Source organism: Carettochelys insculpta, chromosome 1 (genome assembly GCF_033958435.1).
Source record: "Carettochelys insculpta isolate YL-2023 chromosome 1, ASM3395843v1, whole genome shotgun sequence".
Lineage (NCBI taxonomy): Eukaryota > Metazoa > Chordata > Testudines > Carettochelyidae > Carettochelys > Carettochelys insculpta.
This window is the reverse complement of record NC_134137.1, coordinates 150,396,243-150,415,886: the sequence shown is the minus strand read 5'-3', so window position 1 is coordinate 150,415,886 and position 19,644 is coordinate 150,396,243. Positions and strand designations below refer to the sequence as shown.

Below are 19,644 nucleotides of genomic sequence, written 5' to 3'. Positions count from 1 at the left end.
CAGTCTTCTTTTTTCAAAACTAATCATTCCCAGTTTCTTAAATCTTTCCTCATAGGTCAAGTTTTCTAAGCCACTTAACCATTCTTTGTTCTGGTCTGGACTCTCTCCGATTTGCATTTCTGCTGAATTTCTGACTCTCAGGATTGCAAACAGTACTCCATGGTTATGTCTGCAGTTTTGTTGACAAAACTGGCATTTTGTTGACAAAACCCACAGAGTGTCCGCATTCCCGAGATGTTCTGTTGACAGTAACTCAACGAAACGTGGCACTTTTGTCAACAGCGTTCCGGGACATTGGGCAGCCCTGTCTGCTGTGCTTCTGTTTGGCTCTTTTGTCAATAGAGTGTCCAGGCAGTCTGCTCTGTCAACAGAGCAGATCTCCCTTTTGATCCACTTTGCTGTCTGGCTGCAATCTATCATCAGAAGTGTTATTAGAAGATATCTTCTGACAGTAACGTCTGTCGACAGATCGCTCTAGTGGAGACATAGACCATGTGAGGCCTCATTGATGCTGAGCAGAATGAGAGAATTATTTTTCCTGTTTTACCATGCCACTCCTTTTAATACACCCCAGACTGTTGTTAACCTGTTTTGCAACTGCATCACATTGCTGAGGCCTTCATTTGTGATCCTCTACCACCCCAGCTCCTTTTCAGCAATACTACCACATACCAAGTTATTCTGCATTTTGTAGTTGTGCATTTTATTTTCCTTCTAAGTGAAGTATGTCTCTGTTGAATTTTGTTGACTTCAGGACAGTTCTCCAATTTGTCAAGGTTCTGTTGAATTTTAATCCTTCCCTCCAAAGCACTGGCCGCCCCTTCCAGCTTACAGTCCTTTGCACATTTGATCAGTGTGCTCTTTATTCTATTGTCCAAGTCATTACAATATTGAAGAATACCAGACCCAGAACTGATGCCTGTGTCATGCCACTAGGTATACCCTGGCAGTTTGACAGCAAACCATGTATGATTACTCTTTGTGTGTGGTCTTTCAACCAGTTGTACACTCACGTTATAGTAATTGCATTAGACTATGGTTCCCTAGTTGGCTTATGGGAATGTCATGTGGGACTATCAAAAGCCATAATAAAATCAAGATATGTCTTCTGCTTTCTTTGTATCCAATAGAACAGTAACCTTATCAAAGAAGGAAATTTTGTTGAGGTCTAATATATTTGTTCATGCCAAATACATGCCAGGTGTTTCTTATAACCCTATGATTCCATTGGTGCTTATAAATAGGTTATTTGTTCCACAATTTTTCCAATGTCAAAGTTAGGCTGATTTGGCCATAAATTCCTTGTGTCCTCTTTGTTACCTCCTTTAAAGATAGGTGCTATATTTGCCTTTTCCAGTCTTTCGGGACCTCACGGACTCTCCGTGAGTTCTCCGAGACAATTGTGGACGGTTCTGAGATTGCTAATTTAAATTCCCCCAATTCCATCAGATCATGATGCTATATCTAAATATACTTTAACCATTTCATTTACTGTTTTGTTCCTTCCCCCTTATTGTTAAGCTTAACGGTGTTTGAGTGTCTGGTCACTATTCACCTTTTCAATGAAACATGGAGCAAAGTAGGCATTAAACACCTGAACCTTCTTGATGTTATCAGTTATTAGCTACCTCCCCATGAAGTAGAGGATCTGCACTTTCCTTCATCTTTCTCTTGCTCCTGCTGTATTTAGAGAACAACTTCTTATTGCCTTTTATGTCTTCTGCTAGATTTAACTCATTTTGTGCCATTGCCTTTCTGATTTTCTCTCTGCATAACGATTACTGCTGTAATGGAGCATGGGCAAAGATGTAGTTTCATAGAGTGTCCATTTTAGAGTTTTAGATAGTCTCATCAGCACTTTGTTTTCTACCTGGAGGCAAAAATAGATGTTCATAGCCCAGAACATGTTCCAAATGAAGCTCTCACTTAGTAAACAGGAATGCACGTTATGTGCTAGGTGATGCTTTTGATTCTTCAAGACCAGCCCCAAGTTCCATAGTTTCAGGTGGAGGTGACTAACGGATGGATAAGTATATGAAGAGGCCCAGATTACAGTGGCAAAGTCACAATATTCAAGAATCAGGCATAGTCTCAGCAAAGGAGGAAGTTGCCATCTCTCTCATTTTCTCCAGATGCTTCTGTTTACCTGCCAGTATTACTTTCAGGATATTTTCAGTGAATGGTCATGGAAGATCCTATCTTGTCCAGCTACTCAGAAGATAAAGAACTTACACAGTCTAGATTTTCAGTTGGAAATAGAAAGTAGAGATGAGGATAATCATCAGCATTCAAGTAACCGTGATTGAAAATCTCTCAGACATAATTTTTAAAAAGAGGAGCCTAAAAATGACTTTCTTGAATGCTCTTTGGGTGCCTGGCACTTTTGAAATTCAAGCAGGTGACTAAATATGCTTTCATTTTCAACTTTTCTGACCCTCATGATCTTCTTTAATAACCTCAAATATACATTAAACAGCAAAAAACTTGGAATCCTAACAGTCCTATGGGAGGTAATCATTAGTGAGGATGAATAACTGCTCATCATCACTGCCCCAGGTCATCTCCAAGAATCAGTATGTCACCAGGAAGGCCACTCTATTATGAAAGCAAGCAAAGAATTCTCTTTTGGTGTTCAGCCCTTTTTTTCAGGCTGTATTTTACCGTGTGTGATTTGTCCTTTCTGTTTGCGATGGTGTGTGTTTTGGTTATGTTCATGGCCAGTATTTCAAGAGTGGTACTGAAAATAAAATGATAAATAGAATTCAGAAAAGTATAATTGATTTAAAATATGTGGACTGGAATAGTGATATTTTGGTTGAAGAAGCTGCATAATCCACACATTCATGTTGTCTAGGAAGTAATTACAAGGTTTGTAATATTCAACAAGTTTCATCACAGCTTTTGTTCCTAGTACTTTACACAAGTATATACTCCATTAATAATATTTGAAAGATATGAGGTTATACAGAGATAATTGCACATCTCAGTTACATTGGCACAGAGCCAACGGCCAAGCACCTGACACCGTCCCTTCACAATTGTATAGCTTCACTTCACAAAATACGTTATTGCTCTCATAGAATGTTCTTACTACTTGCGAAAGGCAAATTAAAGTTAATAAAATGCAGCTTCTGACTACCAGTCCTTGTGACTAGTTTTTATTTTCTAAACCCTTCTACGGCAGTCTCATTCCTTGGCATGTTTTTATATATATGGATACACAAATTTGGTGTTTCTACCATTTTGAAAGTTTTTACCACCATCAGCGGGATTTCCCACAGATATAATGGCTAGTACCAGTGGAACCAGGCAAAGAGAGCAAAACTAGGAGTGTAATCCCTGTATCATTCCTTGGAACTAATTTCACCCATTGCAAAAAAAGATATTCAGTTGAATAGCATGTTCAGGTTACAAAGAGGACCAGAGAAAATGGCACGTGTTGTGCAGAAGAATACCAAATTGAGTGATTGGGCAGCAAAATGGCAAATGTAATTTAATGTGGGTAAGTGTAAGGTAATGCACGTTGGGAAAAATAACCCTAATTATACAAATAATATGATGGGGGCAAATTTAGCTACAACAGATCGGGAAGGGGATCTTGGAATTATAGTGGGTAGTTCTCTGAAAATATTCATGCAGTGTGCAGCGGCAGTCAGTAAAGCAAATAGGATGTTAGGAATAATTAAAAAAGTGATAGAAAATAAGACAAAGAATATCTTTCTTCCCCTATATAAAACTATGGTACGCCCACATCTTGAGTACTGCGTGCAGATGTGGTCTCCTCACCTCAAAAAGGCTATATTGGCATTAGAAAAGGTTCAGAAAAGGGCAACTAAAATGATTAAGGGTTTGGAACAGGTCCCATATGAGGAGAGGCTAGAGAGACTGGGACTTTTCAGTCTAGAAAAGAGGAGACTGAAGGGCGATATGATAGAGGTATATAAAATCATGAATGGTGTGGAGAAAGTGAATACAGAAAAGTTATTTACTTGTTCTCATAATATAAGAACTAGAAGACACCAAATGAAATTAATGGGTAGCAGGTTCAAAACTAATGGAAGAAAGTTTTTCTTCACACAGCGCACAGCCAACCTGTGGAACTCCTTACCAGAGGACGCTGTGAAGGCCAGCACTCTAAAGAGCTCGATAAATGTTTGGAGGTTAGGTCCATAGATGGCTATTAGCAAGGGGTAAGGTATGGTGCCTAGTCTTTTGTCGAAGGCGGGAGATGGATGGCAGGAGACAAATCGTTTGATCATTGTCTTCGGTTCACCTCCTCTGGGGCACTAGGCATTGGCTACTGTCGGCAGACAGGATACTGGGCTAGATGGACCTTTGGTCTGACCCAGCATGGCCGTTCTTATGTTCTTATTCCTGCTGTAAGCAAAATGCAGTTTCAGCTGCTTTTCGTTCTTCGTGTGACAGTAATCATTAGAGTGCAGAATTCGTTATACTAATTGGAAACAAAAAGTTATATTAAAGTACTTCATTCATGGGTCATGGTGCAGTGGGGAAACTGATGCTAGAGTCCCAAGCTCTGTCCCCAAACCAAGCTCCACCTATTCAGAATAGCTATGAGATACCAATCACAGTAGGCTGTGCAGAACTCCATACCTTTCTTCATAATATTTGTCTGTCAGTAGTAAAGCAATTAAGAATGTTGATATTAATAGGATTCTGAATCAGTACCCCATTAATATGACTAGGGCAATTCACACTTCTCACAGTCAATGCATCAGGATGCCTAAAGACTCAGGAGGTCAAGGGTATGTCTATTTCACATACCAAAGGTAATTTTTGAAGTCAAGGGCACGTCTACATTTCAAAATCTGATTGTAGTCCAACATCTTTGTGAAGAGTGGAGGTAATGTAAATGACAATGCCTGTGACTGATTGATCAGCGTAGAGCGGGGCAAATCAGGTTCAGCAGCATGTGAGCTAGCTGTGATCAGACTGTGGCTCCAAGGATGTGTGGCACATAATGTCAGACTTGAAGTGATATTGTGACACTTTTATGACTCCAAAAATGTTGTGCTGTAAGATGCTGTCCTAATGTGGGTTGCATATATCAGCATTGTAGGCAGTCCAAAGGGAAAGTAGGCTCCTTGCAGATTGATCCATGTAGCACTCAATCTTTACCTAGGTCAGAGATGGCCAAACTGTGACTCTTGAGCCATATATAGCTCTTTTATCATTAAATTGTGGCTCACAGAGCCACTCCAAATACCCTTTTTCTCCACTTACTAAACAGGGGGTCAGGGCCTGGGTCCTCTGCCTTGCAGCACAGTGGTGTGTTAGGGACCTCAGCAAGGAGTGGGAGGTAGATACACCTGCTGGGGCTTCAGTAGAAGCAGGGCTGAAGCCCCAAAACTAATCACATACCTCCTGTGGGGCCAAAGCCCTGAGCACCAACAGGGGTGCCCCACCTTTTCAATTTCTGTAGATTATAATATGTAGCTCAGAGGGTCAGTAAGTTTGGTCACCTCTGAGCTAGGTCCTTAAGGTAGTCTGGCTGGAGATTCAGTTTATGACCATCATTGCAATCTTATTATACTACCAGAGCTTTTGTGATTGCCAACTCTGCAGCAGCATTCTTTGGTAAATATGCTTTGGAATTTTTTGGTTTCCATTCTAATAATATGTTTGACTGTATGAAATACAGTAAACACAATAAAGATGATATTTTAATGTTGCATGGGCTGATATATAATCTTTTTCTCAAATAAAGAAGGAAATCTTGAAATACTACTTTAATATTTTCTCTTGCAAGGTCATTGACATGCCTGAACACAATCCCGGAGATATGGGAGGAACAATGAGACTAGGAAAAAGGAGAACTATTTTCAAAACAGAAGACTCTGTCCTAAGTAAGTTTCTTATGGCCTGTTTCATTTTCTCTCATGATAAAAATACCATCTGTTTGATATTTAAAGGCCTAACTGAATTGTTCCAAACACATTCTTGTGGTTGCATTCCTTGCTTCTCCTGATACACCATTCAATCCATGTTTAAAATGTTTCCTATTCTGAAAAGCAACTACACAAATAGCATTTTTTATTCATCCGTTTAGTATGTACAATCAGCATTTACTAAAACAAATGAACAGACCTCTCTTCCTGTGCTCCCTCTTTGAAGTGGGCGTGTGATGAATCACCCACTATGAGCGAGCGTTGGTGGGGCAGATCCACAGTATCATGTTCTCTATTTCACCTTCCCTTTTCTCCTTCAAGCACCAGGTAAAATATTCTCAGTGAGCAGAGCTGGCACAGCCTGTTGGCTCTGCAGGCAGCGGTAGGAGGATAGGAAATTGAGTACTCTAGGCTGGCTTCAACTTGCTCACTTCTGCAACAGGGCTTCTCTCTCCAGGACAGGCTACCCTAGATGCCCTCACTCTGCCAGATTCTTTACAAGGCCATAAACATTCCTCACTGTATAGCACAGAAGCAGCTGCTGCTTCTCTCTTTTGTAATGCCACATCACATTATGCTGGCCATAAGCCAGGACCTCCGGCAAGAACTGTGCATGGGTCAATCAAGAAGGAGCTAAAGTTCCCTCATAGAAAATATTGCAGTTTTATTTTTTTTTAAATTATGTGTGCGTATTTATGCAGTGTGACCTGTGGGTTTTTTAAATGTGATCTCGGTGTTTCCAGCCCCCTTTTAAACTGTGGACTTTGATGATCGTTCCTGCCACTCGCAGCCATAACCCTGGCCGTTTCTGTGTTCGGCTTACACGCACCACAAAGAGAGGAAAACAGATACTGAGCCCAAATCTGCTCTTGGATTTTCACATGCAGCTCCTACTGAAGGCAGTGGGAATGGTGAATGAAATTCTTTTGGGAGAGCTTGAGCCATAATGAGCAGCTATATTTGTGTGATACCCACCATCCCTGAGGGTGAGCAAGAGACAAGGTTATATGGGAACTTCTGTGTCATTATTCCCTTAAAATAAGCATTAGTAATCAATAAGTTCAGTGTAATCATTTGTTGCCCTTCATGGAATAATAGGCCATTTTTTTTACTAGTGGGAGTTTACACCATCAAGATCCCTGGCATTATATTTCCTTGAGCTCCAGTAATGCTTAGCAAATGTTATTTGTTCAGCTGGGCATCTGACAGCTAATGCCAAACCCATTATTTTTACTGCCTTGGAAGTGGAAGCACACTTGAATGAGTGGTAGTAAGCCCACATCTTTCCAGTGTGCTGAGCGTGGATTCAATCCAGTCCTGTTCATTCTAGCCAGAATTGCAGGGCAAACAGACGCTACTTACCTTCTGTCATTCGATATTCTTATGCCTTCTGACTGACTTAAAGGGTGTGTGTCTGTGTGAACTTCCGTTGCCCGCTGCTACTCGGCTCATCCAAATTGTCCTCCTTTCTTACTTTTACTTATCAGGCAAAAATATGGATGAAATGAATGAAGGCCCACACTACATAGGGAATTTGAATTCTTGCCTAAGAGCTTCATTCCATTTAATAGTCAGGAATGTCAGTTCTCTCTTAACGTGTCCATTACGCAAAGACATTACTCATTAAGTAAACTAATGGGCACTTTTTACTAGAATGATAAATATTCTATGCTATTAGAAACATACCATTCAGATAGTACTGAAAAATACTTCATTCTTTCCCCCTAACTAATTCTGTACCCAGATACACAGTCCACAATAATACACATGAGATGGCTTGGTGATAAAATGTGAATATCCAGGAACAAAAGAATGCTACAAAATAGAAATCTTTATTTCTGATGAGTAGTTCAGATGCTGATTATTTCTGGAGGTATATTTTTGGCCCAGGCAGATGTTACAAAAAGTCGTAGTTATGCTGCCCCTTGCAGCCACCCTTTTAATGAAAAGTTCCTGAGCTGAATATGCGAACAGAAATGCAACATTTTAACCTGTATTTTAGAAAATATTTATAAATATTCAACAGTATAAGACATCAGCTTGAGGTGAAGATACAACTATTTGGGAACTTTTTGTGCATCAGGGGACATGGAGGTAAACCTGTGATTAGGGTGGACTAGGCTCAGAAACCTTCTTTTGGAGGCCTCAGGGTCCTATCACAACTTTTACCAGAAAGGAGCAGATGTGAAGTTGTCCAAGAATCACAGAGTGGCTGCGGGGGAAGCTGCAGGTTGGAAGGGCTGCAGGACAGTGAGGGGGGCAGCCAGGAGGGCCATATAAAGTGGGGTTGCAGAGACAGAGCCTGGATCTGGAAGAGAAGACGATGTTCTTGGTAAGCTGAAAGAACATCAGGACCACGGATAGCTCAGTGTGGGCAGGGTCCAGGGGAATTAAAAGAGTGTTCCTGTCTGGCTGCTGGCACTAAGGACTGAGCCCAGGGAAGGATGCTGAATGAGCTTCTTTGGGGGGAATCCCTGGCGATATGGCCACATAACAGGGCTAGGAGATGGTAAAGACTATGTAGCCCAGAAGAGTGTTGTTCTGTTGCACCTACAGTGTGTGTGACCCAACCAAAGGGCTGAGTGAGTTTCTCGAGACTCACCGAAGAAACCATCAAGAAAGGGCAGGCGAAGCTTGTGAGAAGTGGGTGCTGATGCCAGTACAGAACCAGATATAGTTGCAGTACGTTTTTGAGAGAATTCACCTTGTTGCCTCATCTGTCACGGGTGACAGAGTGCAGAGGAGCCAGCACCCTGGTCACTGCAACTCCAGTCAGTTGTCCCAGAGCACCCTAACTGTAGGAATTGTGCCCAATTCATGGATTGGAATGGGATGGAGAGAGTTAAGACTAGTTAAGTCATTAGCCCAGAAGGTACAAAAGGGGCAGAAAGGAAGTGTGTAAAGGGAAAGAGAGTAGGGATAGGGGGCAGCTCCAGTCTCAGGCTGTCTGCGTTGTAGCATTAGAACCACAAGAGTGCACTGTCCTCCTTGGCACAGAAGCTGAGTACTCCTCGAGACTGTAGTTGCGACACAGGCCGTAAAGGCTCTAGGAAAGAATGCTGTAAGTACGCTGCGTCAGGGGATTCCCTGGGAGAGCTCTGTGCTGATTGCAGGCTAAAACATAAGCAAGAGCAAGTTTGCCCTGCCATAGACCAGCAAAGGCCTCTGGGTTACAGTTAGCATTACTGGTGGACCCAGTTTAAATTTGGGTCAGGAGCAAATACCAAGTAAGAGTTAAGGTTGGGGCTGGCATGCATCCTTGGGCTTGTGTTAGTCTGTGCTGCGATGGTGTCATGGGCTAATGCTAGGTTTTGTGTCAGCAGGCAGCCCGCTGCAAGGGTTAGCATGGGGTCCAAAAGGGCTCTGGGCTGTGAACAGGGCCCTAATCTTAGCCCTGGGTTTCCCACCAGCCCTGGTCACCCTCCCAAACCATAGTCTCAGGCCAGGTACCAGCAATGAGTCCAATCATGACCTATAGCTTAGGCCATGGGTCTGTTACCTGTGGCTCTGGAGCTGCATGTGGCTCTTTAAGGACTTCTTTGTGGCTCCCATTGTTATAGTTGGAAAGTTAAAAAAAAAAAAAAAAAGCCAACCCTCCTGATTATTTTCAATATTTCAGTGAACATCTAAAAGCCAGCAATGAACAACTCATATCTAAATAGCAAACAATATGTGATTTCAAAACATTGGATAATTTCCCCTTTAATATGTTTAGTGCATTGTGGAATATGTGTGTGTGCTGTTCTTAAAGTAGAGGTTACAAAAAGGATAGTTTGATGTTATTTATTAAGGACTGTCTCATATTCACATACGGTGTGGCTCTTTAATTATTGAGCTTTTTTAACAAATTAAAAAAAGACGGCTCTTCATGCTATTTTGTTTGCCGACCCTTGGCTTAGACTTACTGGGAGGAGTTAGTGTTGTATGTTTTGTCTGTTTGTTACTGAGAGGTCAAAATGAAGAACCTGGTAGTAATCAGATTACTTGTTATAAGTGGTAAGCAAAAAGAAATACATCATCAGGGGTTCAGTTTCAGCCACATGTTTCAAAAGTTGTAGTAATGCTTAACATAGGTCAGCTATTAGCAGGTCTCACAGAGGAAATATAGAAGATGGTAAAACATTGATAAAATACAATTCTTTGTCCATCAACAGATTCAGACTTACTTGCTATTTTATCACCCTATTCATTTTTTGTGCGTACAACATTTATCTGGAATATGAACAAATGTTTCGCCTTCTCGGATTTGTTGAAAGTACCCCTTTGAGTTTTTAAGATCATATGTAATTTGGGAGGAAATGAAAGTGCCGTATACATACCCATTTAAAAGAAAACCTGCTTTTAGATGTAATGAGTTTTTGCAATGAGCTATGTGGCCAAGGTAACACCTTACACACTTCATCATGCATGATCTTTTGCTGTTACTATACTGCAGTTATTATGTGGACCTTATCATCTGCTGGTAAAAAGGTTAATGGTAAGGTGCAGCAATAGGTTGTAAATCTGTGTTATCATTCTGAGTAGCTTGGGTGGCCAAATGAGTCTGAGGACTGCATAAAGCTTTGATAATCTATATTAGAAAAAAGATGTGCTGCTCCCACTCCACATAAATCACAACTAGAATAGGAAACTGGGGGTTTAAAAGTTCCCCTAGGATTTACACTTGTAGCCCACTGAGTAAGGCCTCAGTATTACCACACTGCATTTTTGGAGGTGTCCTCCAGCAGTGCAGTCATGCAGTAACACATCGGGCCAGCAGTGTATCAGAGAGCAGAATTTGGTCCATTACCTTTAGTCAGAACTACATTTAGAAGTTCATCATTTTCTAGGAGGAAAAAGGAGTAAATAGTGAGGTGGTGAAGTTTACATGTGATATAAAGTACCTCAGAATAGTTAAATCCACAGCTGACTATGCAGAGTTACAAAGGGATTTTACAAGATTCAGGACCTGGTCAAGAAAATGGGAGATGAAATTCAGCATTGATAAATGTCAGCGTAATACACACCGGAAGACATAATCTCAACATACAATATTATGTGGTCTAAACTAGCTGTTATCACTCAGGAAAGAGGTCTTGGAGTTATTATGAATACTTCTCTGAAAATACTCACTCAATGTGCAGTGGCAGTTAAAAAAGCTAGCAGAATGCTGGGAATCTTTAGGAAAGGGATAGATAATTAGAGAGAAGATTTCTTATTGCCTTCATATAGACCTATGATACAGACCCATGATACTGGAGCTGTCTTGAATAATGCATGCAGATGTGGTCACCCCACCTAAAAAGCTATATTGGAATTGGAAAAGGTGAGGAAAGGACAACAAAAATGATTATGGGTACATAACAGCTTCTGAAAGGAGATATTAATATGACTTGGACTTTTCAAGTTGTAAATGAGACAACTAAGGGGGGGATATGATAGAGGTCCACAAAATCATGACAGATATGAAGAAAGTAAAGAGCTACTTATTCTCATAACACAAGAATTAGGGGTCACCAAATATAATTAATAGGCGACCCATTTAAAAGAAGCAAAAAGGAAATATTTTTTCACATAATGCATCCAGCCTGTGGAATTCTTTTCCAGAAGATGTTGTGAAAGCCAAGACTATAACAGGCAAAAACAAACTAAAACAGACAAAAAAGAGCCGCAGAAAAAGCCCAGTTATCTGGCACCCAAATAACAGGCACATTCAGTTAACCAGCATGCCGAGGAGCTGGTTACCTGTCTGGGGATGGCTTTTGTGGGTCTGGTTACCCAGATAGGGCTGTCTGCTGCCAGGCAAGCTGTCTGGACAGGGCCGGCAGGGCAGGCTGGCTGCCCAGTCAGGGCTGGCAGAGTGGTGGCTCCACTCTACATGGCCGGGGGGCAGAGCAGGTCTGGTGCCAGTGTGCCCGACCGGGGGTTCCTCAGGGAAGCTGGATAATAAGGTTCGTAATGTAGATGGGTTTCTGGAGAATAGGTCCATCTGCTATTCGGCAAAATGGAGAGGGATAGTGTTCCTAACCTGTTGGCTAGAAGCTGGCAATGGGCAACAGGGGATGGATCAGTTGATGATTACATGTTCTGTTCTTTCCCTCTGAAGCACCTGACATTGGCTATTGTCAGGTGACAGGACACTGGACTAGATGGGCCTTTGTTCTGATGCAGTATGGCCAGTCTTATGTTGCTTATGTGCAGCAGCAATGAAAAAAGCTAACAGATTTTTAAACCCTATTAGTAAAGAGAGAGCTAATATATCATGACAGTATATAGAACCATTATATGCCTGCATCATGAATAATGCGTGCAGCTCTATTTGCCTCATCTCAAGAAAAGCTATTTTAGAATTGGGGGAAAAAGCAACAAAATGTTTAGAGCTTCCATGCAAAGAGAAATTTAAGAAGACTGGAGCTGTTCATCTTAGAATCTGTGGCAGGGATGTGGAACATCTGGCCTGCGGGCCACATGCAATTTGCCAGGGTTTGTTTATCTGTGTTCACAGGAACGGATCCTTGTAGCCTCCGGTGGCCATGGTTCACCAGTCTGAGCCAATGGGAGCTGTGGGACATCATGTGGGCCAGACCACCATTTCTTGCAGTTCCCACTAGCCGGTAATGACAAACTGCATCCATTGGGAACTGTGGGGGTCTGTGCCTGCGGACACTTGGGTGACATTTCATCTGGTGGTGAACCATGTCCAGTCTATAGGTTGACTGTTTCCCACCCCAATCTAAGGGGAAATATGATAGAAGTCTATAACGTTGTGAATCATGTGGGGAAAGTGAACAAGTGTTATTTACTCCTTCAATTAACACAAGAGCCATGGATCACCCAATGAAATTACTAGGCAGTGGGTTTAAAACAAATATAAGGAAGTACTTCTCCACGTAATGCACAGTCAACCTGTGGAACTCATTGCCAGGGAATGTTGGAAAGCCAAAAGGATAACAGTTCAAAAAAGAATAAGTTCATGGAGGATAGCTCCATCAATGACTGTTAGCCAAAGTGACCAGGAATGCAGCCCTCTGCTCTGGGTGACCCTAAACCTCTGTCTGCCAAAAGCTAGGACTAGATGACAAGGGGTGGATCACTCAATAATCACTCTGAAGCATCTGGCACTGCCCACTGTCAGAAAACAGAATACAGGGCTGGACAGGCCATTGTTCTTAGCTCAGCTTTTGTATCCTAAATCTAATCAGTTTTCAGTATCATGCAGATTTTTCCACTTAAACCTGACAGGCTTTAGGAGTCATTAGATGGAAAGGGGAGTTTTGAGGTAGTAACACAAAGAGAAGAAACAAAGATCAGAGAACGATCTTCTCTTTTTATTGTTACGTGTATTGTGTCAACTGCTGGGTATGGTCCATTAAAATAAAACAGAACCCTAGTAAAAGGTTTGGGTGGGAGGCTCAGCTTCTTTTAGTCTGCACTATCTTGTAGATGCCAATTGTGAATGCATTGGAGGTGCCGAGTGTCTGTATAAGGCTTTTATATATTTTGGCTCACTAGGCCATTTCATCTGTTTGGACTTCATGAAATCCATGTGGAGTTATTTAAGTATGGTGTCAAAGTTCCACAGTGTACAAAAGTTATTCACAATCTAACTTGCAGAAGTTGATAGTCACTGGTAAGATAGAGAAACAAGTTAGGTTAGATACTATCTTTTGTTGGACCAGCTTCTCTTCTTCCGAAGAGCTCTTTGTAAGCTTAAAAGCCTGTCTCTCTCACCAACAAAAGTTGGCCCAATAAAAGATATTACTTTACTACCTGTTTTTTTCTCTAGTATCCTGGGATGAGTAGGACTACAAGACTGCAAACGACTGGATAAGTTAACATTATGTGGGTCAAGTATTTATAAACAAAGATGAACAGGGAAGTAGTGAGACAGAAGAGCGAAATCAGAGATGGTATTAGGGGCATAGTGAATAGTATTTGGTGTTTGTGTGCAGTTGCTTCTTGTAATTTAGATTTCGTAGAGCCTGTGCAGGGCACCATGAACTAACAGAACAACACGAGATACATTATGACATGTTGTAAGAACTGTATTTCTGTTTTTCCACAACTGTTGGATAGAAGCAATTCTTTCCTGTTAATCATTTCCCTTGTGTTCTTTTCAGGGAAACTGTATGGTGGTGAAGATTTTGTGGAGGAACGACACAGGCATCGATATGAGGTGAGGCTTTGCTAATACACTTTATCCTGTTGATTATTTATAGCCTTAGCAAACACAAAGAATTTATTTAATCTGAAGGCAGTGGGAGTTTTCCTGAATAAGGGTGAAGCAAGACCTTAGGAGTTTAATCTAACAGTAGGCACTATTTAGAGCAGGGATGTGCAATCATTTTTGATGGGGGGCCCTCCAAGGTTTTGGTGAGTGTCCAAGGGCCTGACTTTTCTGTAGAGGGGGTGCAGAGTGTGGAATGCATGTTGAGTGGAGAAGGGAGCTTGGAGTAGGTAACTGGGGTGCAACAGAGGGTTTGTTATCTCTGAGGGAGTTTGGGTGAAGGAAGGGGTTGCAACCTGGCCAGGTTATTGGGGTGCAGAGTCCAGGAGGGGATATGGGTGCACCAGAGGATTCTGGCCTGGGGCAGGGATGCGGGAATGGATTCAGTGTCTAGGAGGGAATTGGGGAGAGGTGCCAGAAGCAGCCTGTGTCTGGGAGGTGCTTACATAAGCACCTCTTGGTAAGCAGCACTCCAAGGCCGGAATCCCTGTCTGCCAGCAGCACCAGGTCACAACACTGTCCGTGACCTCATCAAAAATCTCTCAGCTCTTATTGACTGGTTTCATGCAGTACCCACACCCCCAAAAGAACCTCTCAGCTCCTATTGCCAGAATCCAGCCAGTAGGAGCTAAGAAATTGTGCTGTACTCCCCTCCCCCAAGCAAAATTTCTTAATTCCCATTGGCCAGTTTCTGGCCAATAGAAGCTGAGAGACTTGGCTGGGGCTGGGGCTTGCACATAAACCTTCCCCTCCACCAACCCTGGGAGCCAGCCATGGGCCAAATTGAGAGTCTTTGGGGGCTGGATCTGGCCCATGGGCCATATCCTTGCCTGTCCCAGATTTAGAGACACTCCAAAGGGTTCTGTGGTTTGTGGACAGTGTTGCATCTAAGGAGACCTGGCTTCAGGAATGAGACTGGGTTTGATTTTTTACCAGTGAAGTTAATGGTAAACCTCCCAGGGATTCCATTGGGAGCAGGCTCAGGTGTATTGCTTCTAGCTAAGCTCATCTGTGTCACACAGGTAATGTGCATGCTCTCTAAGAGGAGGTAATGGCATTTTATTGTATGAGCCCTTCCTGTCAGCAGTCTTTCAGAGTGTTAGTAGCAGAAGCCACAGTTACATTGTACAGACAGGAAGACAGGCGTCAGAAGGGGAAGTGGCTCATGAGAAATGAGTTGATTGGTTACCTGAATAAAGGTATATGGGACTCTTAGGCCTCCACCTACATCTGTCAAGACAGGCATGATAGAGGGGGTAACCCCATTAGCATGACCCCAAAGAGCAAGCACTGATGACAAAATAAAAAGAATGTTGCCTCACAGCTGCACTGCCTGACCGCACTCCTGTCCTGCAAACCATGTTCAAGTCATGCTGATGCCCTGCAAAAACTAAATATCTGTTGTACCACCCTGTGATGGGATATATGAACTCCAGCCTGGGCATGAAGGGCTTAAAAAGCAATACGGGGCCCTGGCCCCTGAATCTCCAGATCTGCTGAACGTATTCTACCTGGAGGGTCAGTTACAAGGAGCTTAGCCAAAGGGCAGTGAATAGGCTGTAGGAGAGAGGAATCCTTCCTTGGAAAGCTGGACGGAAGAGTGAGCCTCCCCCTTTGAGAACCAGGCCATCCAACAGAGACCTGTGCCATGGGACTCTTCTGGTGTAAAGGAATTGACTGTTCATTTGGACTGTAGGGGCATCCCCAACTGAAGGGATGTATAGGCAGGAAATGCTGCAGGGCAGCCACTAATGGAGGATTCTGCTGATGTCACTTTCCCCACAGGTTCCCCTACCATATCCTCCTAAGGGCCTAGACCTTGTTATGGGTGGAAAGCCAAAGATCCCCAGCTTACAGTCAGGAAAGGATACCGCAGCTGCTCTGACAGAGAGGCAAGGGGCTGGACTTGGGTACCTAACTACCAATCATTCCGTGTAGCAACATTCCTTAGTAATAGCAAAATAATAAGCAGGATGTAGTTCACAAATATAATCGCCCAGGCCCCAAACAACAGAATTCCACACACCCAGACCCCTTAAAATTGCAAAGCTCCTTAAGGCAATAGTACTGAAATCAGAGTTACACAGTATGGCTGCGTCAACACTACATTCCCTTTCAGAAGGAGAATGCAAATACAGCTTTTCAGATAGGCAAATGAGGCACTGATTTGCAGATCACATGCCTCATTTGCATAATGACAGCCAGTTGCTGTTCCAGAAGTGCTGTTTTTGGAAAAGAAAACAAGATGGGGTTCCTTCGCAAACAAACCATGCTTTCGAAAGAACCCTTCCTCATGAAAAAAAATGAGGAAGAAGGGTGCTTTTGAAAGTGGGGTTTCCTTTTGCACGAAACCTGTCTACACTGCCTGTTTTTTTCCCCAATAACAGCACTTCTGTCTGGAACAACGAGCGGGCGCCATTATGCAAGCGAGGTGCATGATATTAAATCAACCCCTCATTTGCATATCAAATTGGCCACATTTGCATTCCCCTTCTGAAAGGGGAGTGTGATGCAGATGCAGCCTGTGAGAAATAAGGAGTTACAGGAACGCTGCCAAACCAGGGAGGGTAGAGTAATGGTTGGGTGGGTATCAGCTTGGTGACTGAAATTAATGAGTGTTAATTTGGTTGGGAAAATTATGTCTTATTTGTGAGTAGCTGTGTGTGCGTTTGTGTGAGAAGGTGTTGCATGAAGTTCTGTTTCATGAGTCAAGTGGTTTTTACTTGGGCATTATTTTTCTTTAGGACCTCATGTGCTTATCGACTTCCTTTTTTTAAGTTGACTGTTTTAAAGAAACATACCTGCTTATTAGCTACATAATACATATTTTAGAAAATTAACCTGCACAATACTAATATACTATATTGGTAGGAGCCACTTTAAAAATGTGAAATACATCCAAATTATTAAAAACATTGCTAAATTTCATATTACATAAAAACCAACCAGTTTTACAAATTTACACTGAATTTTTTTAAACAATAATTCCGAGCCCCCTACCTGTCTACATAAATATTTAAAAAGTTAAAACTTCCTTTCTTTGTTACCTTTGTGTAAATACTACAATAATACTCCCTGTGTTTTTCAATGTTCCAGGTAAATCCAGGACTGACTGACTGTTTTGAAGAGAAAGGTTTGACATTTGTTGGCCAAGACACAGAAGGAAATAGAATGGAGATCATTGAGCTGAAAAGTAAGTAAGTATCTTAATTTTTGTAATAAATCTTGCATATATTAAATAAGTGAAAACATTATCAGAGTGAATTGTGTATAAAAACATTACTGAATAAGCCATAAATTACTCTTGTATCCTATGTCATCCCTGAGCTGACTGCTGCAGTACAAAGGCTTTTACCGGAATACATTAGGAACACTGTAACAAGGGGTACTCAGGGAGAAGGGAGACACAAATTGATAGTACCAATTCAGAGTGAACTACTTAGAAACCAGGCTGCTTACATCCCACGTCTGGGGTTCCGCCACTATAGCTGCGTCTACACATGCACGCTACTTCGAAGTAGCGGCACCAACTTCGAAATAGCGCCCGTCGCGTCTACATGCGTCGGGCGCTATTTCGAAGTTAACTTCGACGTTAGGCGGCGAGACGTCGAAGTCGCTAACCTCATGAGGAGATAGGAATAGCGCTCTACTTCGACGTTCAACGTCGAAGTAGGGACCGTGTAGACGATCCGCGTCCCGCAATGTCGAAATTGCTGGGTCCTCCATGGCGGCCATCAGCTGGGGGGTTGAGAGATGCTCTCTCTCCAGCCCCTGCGGGGCTCTATGGTCACCGTGGGCAGCAGCCCTTAGCCCAGGGCTTCTGGCTGCTTCTGCGGCAGCTGAGGATCTATGCTGCAGGCACAGGGTCTGCAACCAGTTGTCAGCTCTGTGTATCTTGTGTTGTTTAGTGCAACTGTGTCTGGGAGGGGCCCTTTAAGGGAGCGGCTTGCTGTTGAGTCCGCCCTGTGACCCTGTCTGCAGCTGTGCCTGGCATCCCTATTTCGATGTGTGCTACTTTGACGTGTAGACGTTCCCTCGCTGCGCCTATTTCGATGTTGGGCTGAGCAACGTCGAAGTTGAACATCGACGTTGCTGGCCCTGGAGGACGTGTAGACGTTATTCATCGAAATAGACTATTTCGATGTTGGCTGCACGTGTAGATGTAGCCTATAAGGCCCACAAAACCCGTCAAAAAAGGAACTTCTGTTTCATCACATAGGCTAACAAGAAGTCATCCAAGCAATTCCTTCAGCTCCTCCAGTTCTTCTGTGTCACCTCCAGTAGCACTCCTTATACAAATGAGAGGTTATGAAAACCAGTCTCATAAAAGGTTCTTCTGATCCCAAAGGACCAAGCACATGCCCAGATCAATTTATAACTTAAAATCTTACCCAAAAATCATACTGTGCCAGTCCTTTAGTATCTAAAATCTAAAGTTTTTTTTCCACAAAAGAAGGAAAAAGAGAGTTAAAATTAAAGGACTCAAGTGCACATTTAGCAACACAAACAACTGCAAAGTTTTTGGTTCAGATGTGTAGCAGAGATGGAATAAACTGCTGTCTCAAGTCAAATTTTTGCAGTGTTATCTGCAGCGTGGACGGGTCATTCAGTCCTTTGTTTACTTTAGAGCTTCCATTCATAGCCAAGGTCTCCAGAGGTAAGAAGGAAGACTGAAAGTAAAATGGAGGGGTTTCCAGGGCAATTTATACCTTCTGCAATGTGGAGGGCCTTCCATTGTTTTTGCTGTGGAAAAGTGTGACAAAAAGATGATGTTTGGAGTCAAGTGGGCCAATCTCCTGTCCATGCATGTCTTAGTTCTTTATGGGTAAAAGCCACGGCTCCCCTGCTAGTCTGCACATTCATAGGAAAGCTCATCACATGTGGATTGGCATCCACCAACACCCACTGTTAGTCAAGTACTCCTATTCAACTTAAATAGTCCCTTCACAGTACGTTGGCCAAGCCTGCTCTTGGTATCTCCCAGAATCAAACATTTAAAATACAAGTAAGTAACCAGAAAATTATACATGCATATGAATATCATAACCATAACCAGCAAATCATTATGCTTTTCATAGATGCCTTACTTGGTCCACTTTGGGCTATATTTGTTGCAAATATATAAGTGGTTACAACAGTGATTGGTCATATTTCAATCAAATAATGTTGTAACCACTGCTCTTCATTTGTCTTCCAAGATACTGTTTACAATGGACCTCTTCCAAACAGGCTGACATGCTAGGTCAATTACTCATAACCATATGAGAATACTCAAGCGGCAAGGAGTTTTCCAAAGCAGTTGGTAAGGTAGTGGCTGAGGTATCATGGAATCATAGAACAATAGAACTGGAAGAGACCTAAAAAAGCCATCGAGTCCAGCCCCCTGCTCTGAGCAGGACCAAACCCATCAGATCAGCCCCGCCAGGCCTTTGTCAAGGCGAGACTTAAACACCTCCAGGGATGGAGACTCCACTGCTTCCCTGGGTAAGCCATTCCAATGCTTCAGCACCCTCCTAGTGAAAGAGTTTT

General features: G+C 42.5%; 1 protein-coding gene across 5 annotated transcripts in view; it reads left to right on the top strand.

Annotated features, from left to right (window-relative positions):
* Positions 1-19,644, top strand: part of CTPS2 (CTP synthase 2) — a 167,188-nt gene that overhangs the window by 105,840 nt on the left and 41,704 nt on the right. For 4 of the 5 annotated variants that reach the window (XM_074993581.1, XM_074993565.1, XM_074993555.1 and 1 more), the window contains exons 14-16: positions 5,771-5,867; positions 14,009-14,064; positions 17,212-17,308. In XM_074993581.1, the coding sequence (XP_074849682.1) occupies positions 5,771-5,867; positions 14,009-14,064; positions 17,212-17,308 (250 nt within the window). Of the gene's footprint in view, positions 1-5,770; positions 5,868-14,008; positions 14,065-17,211; positions 17,313-19,644 lie in introns of all 5 variants that reach the window. The other variant, XM_074993573.1, reaches the window with a different exon arrangement.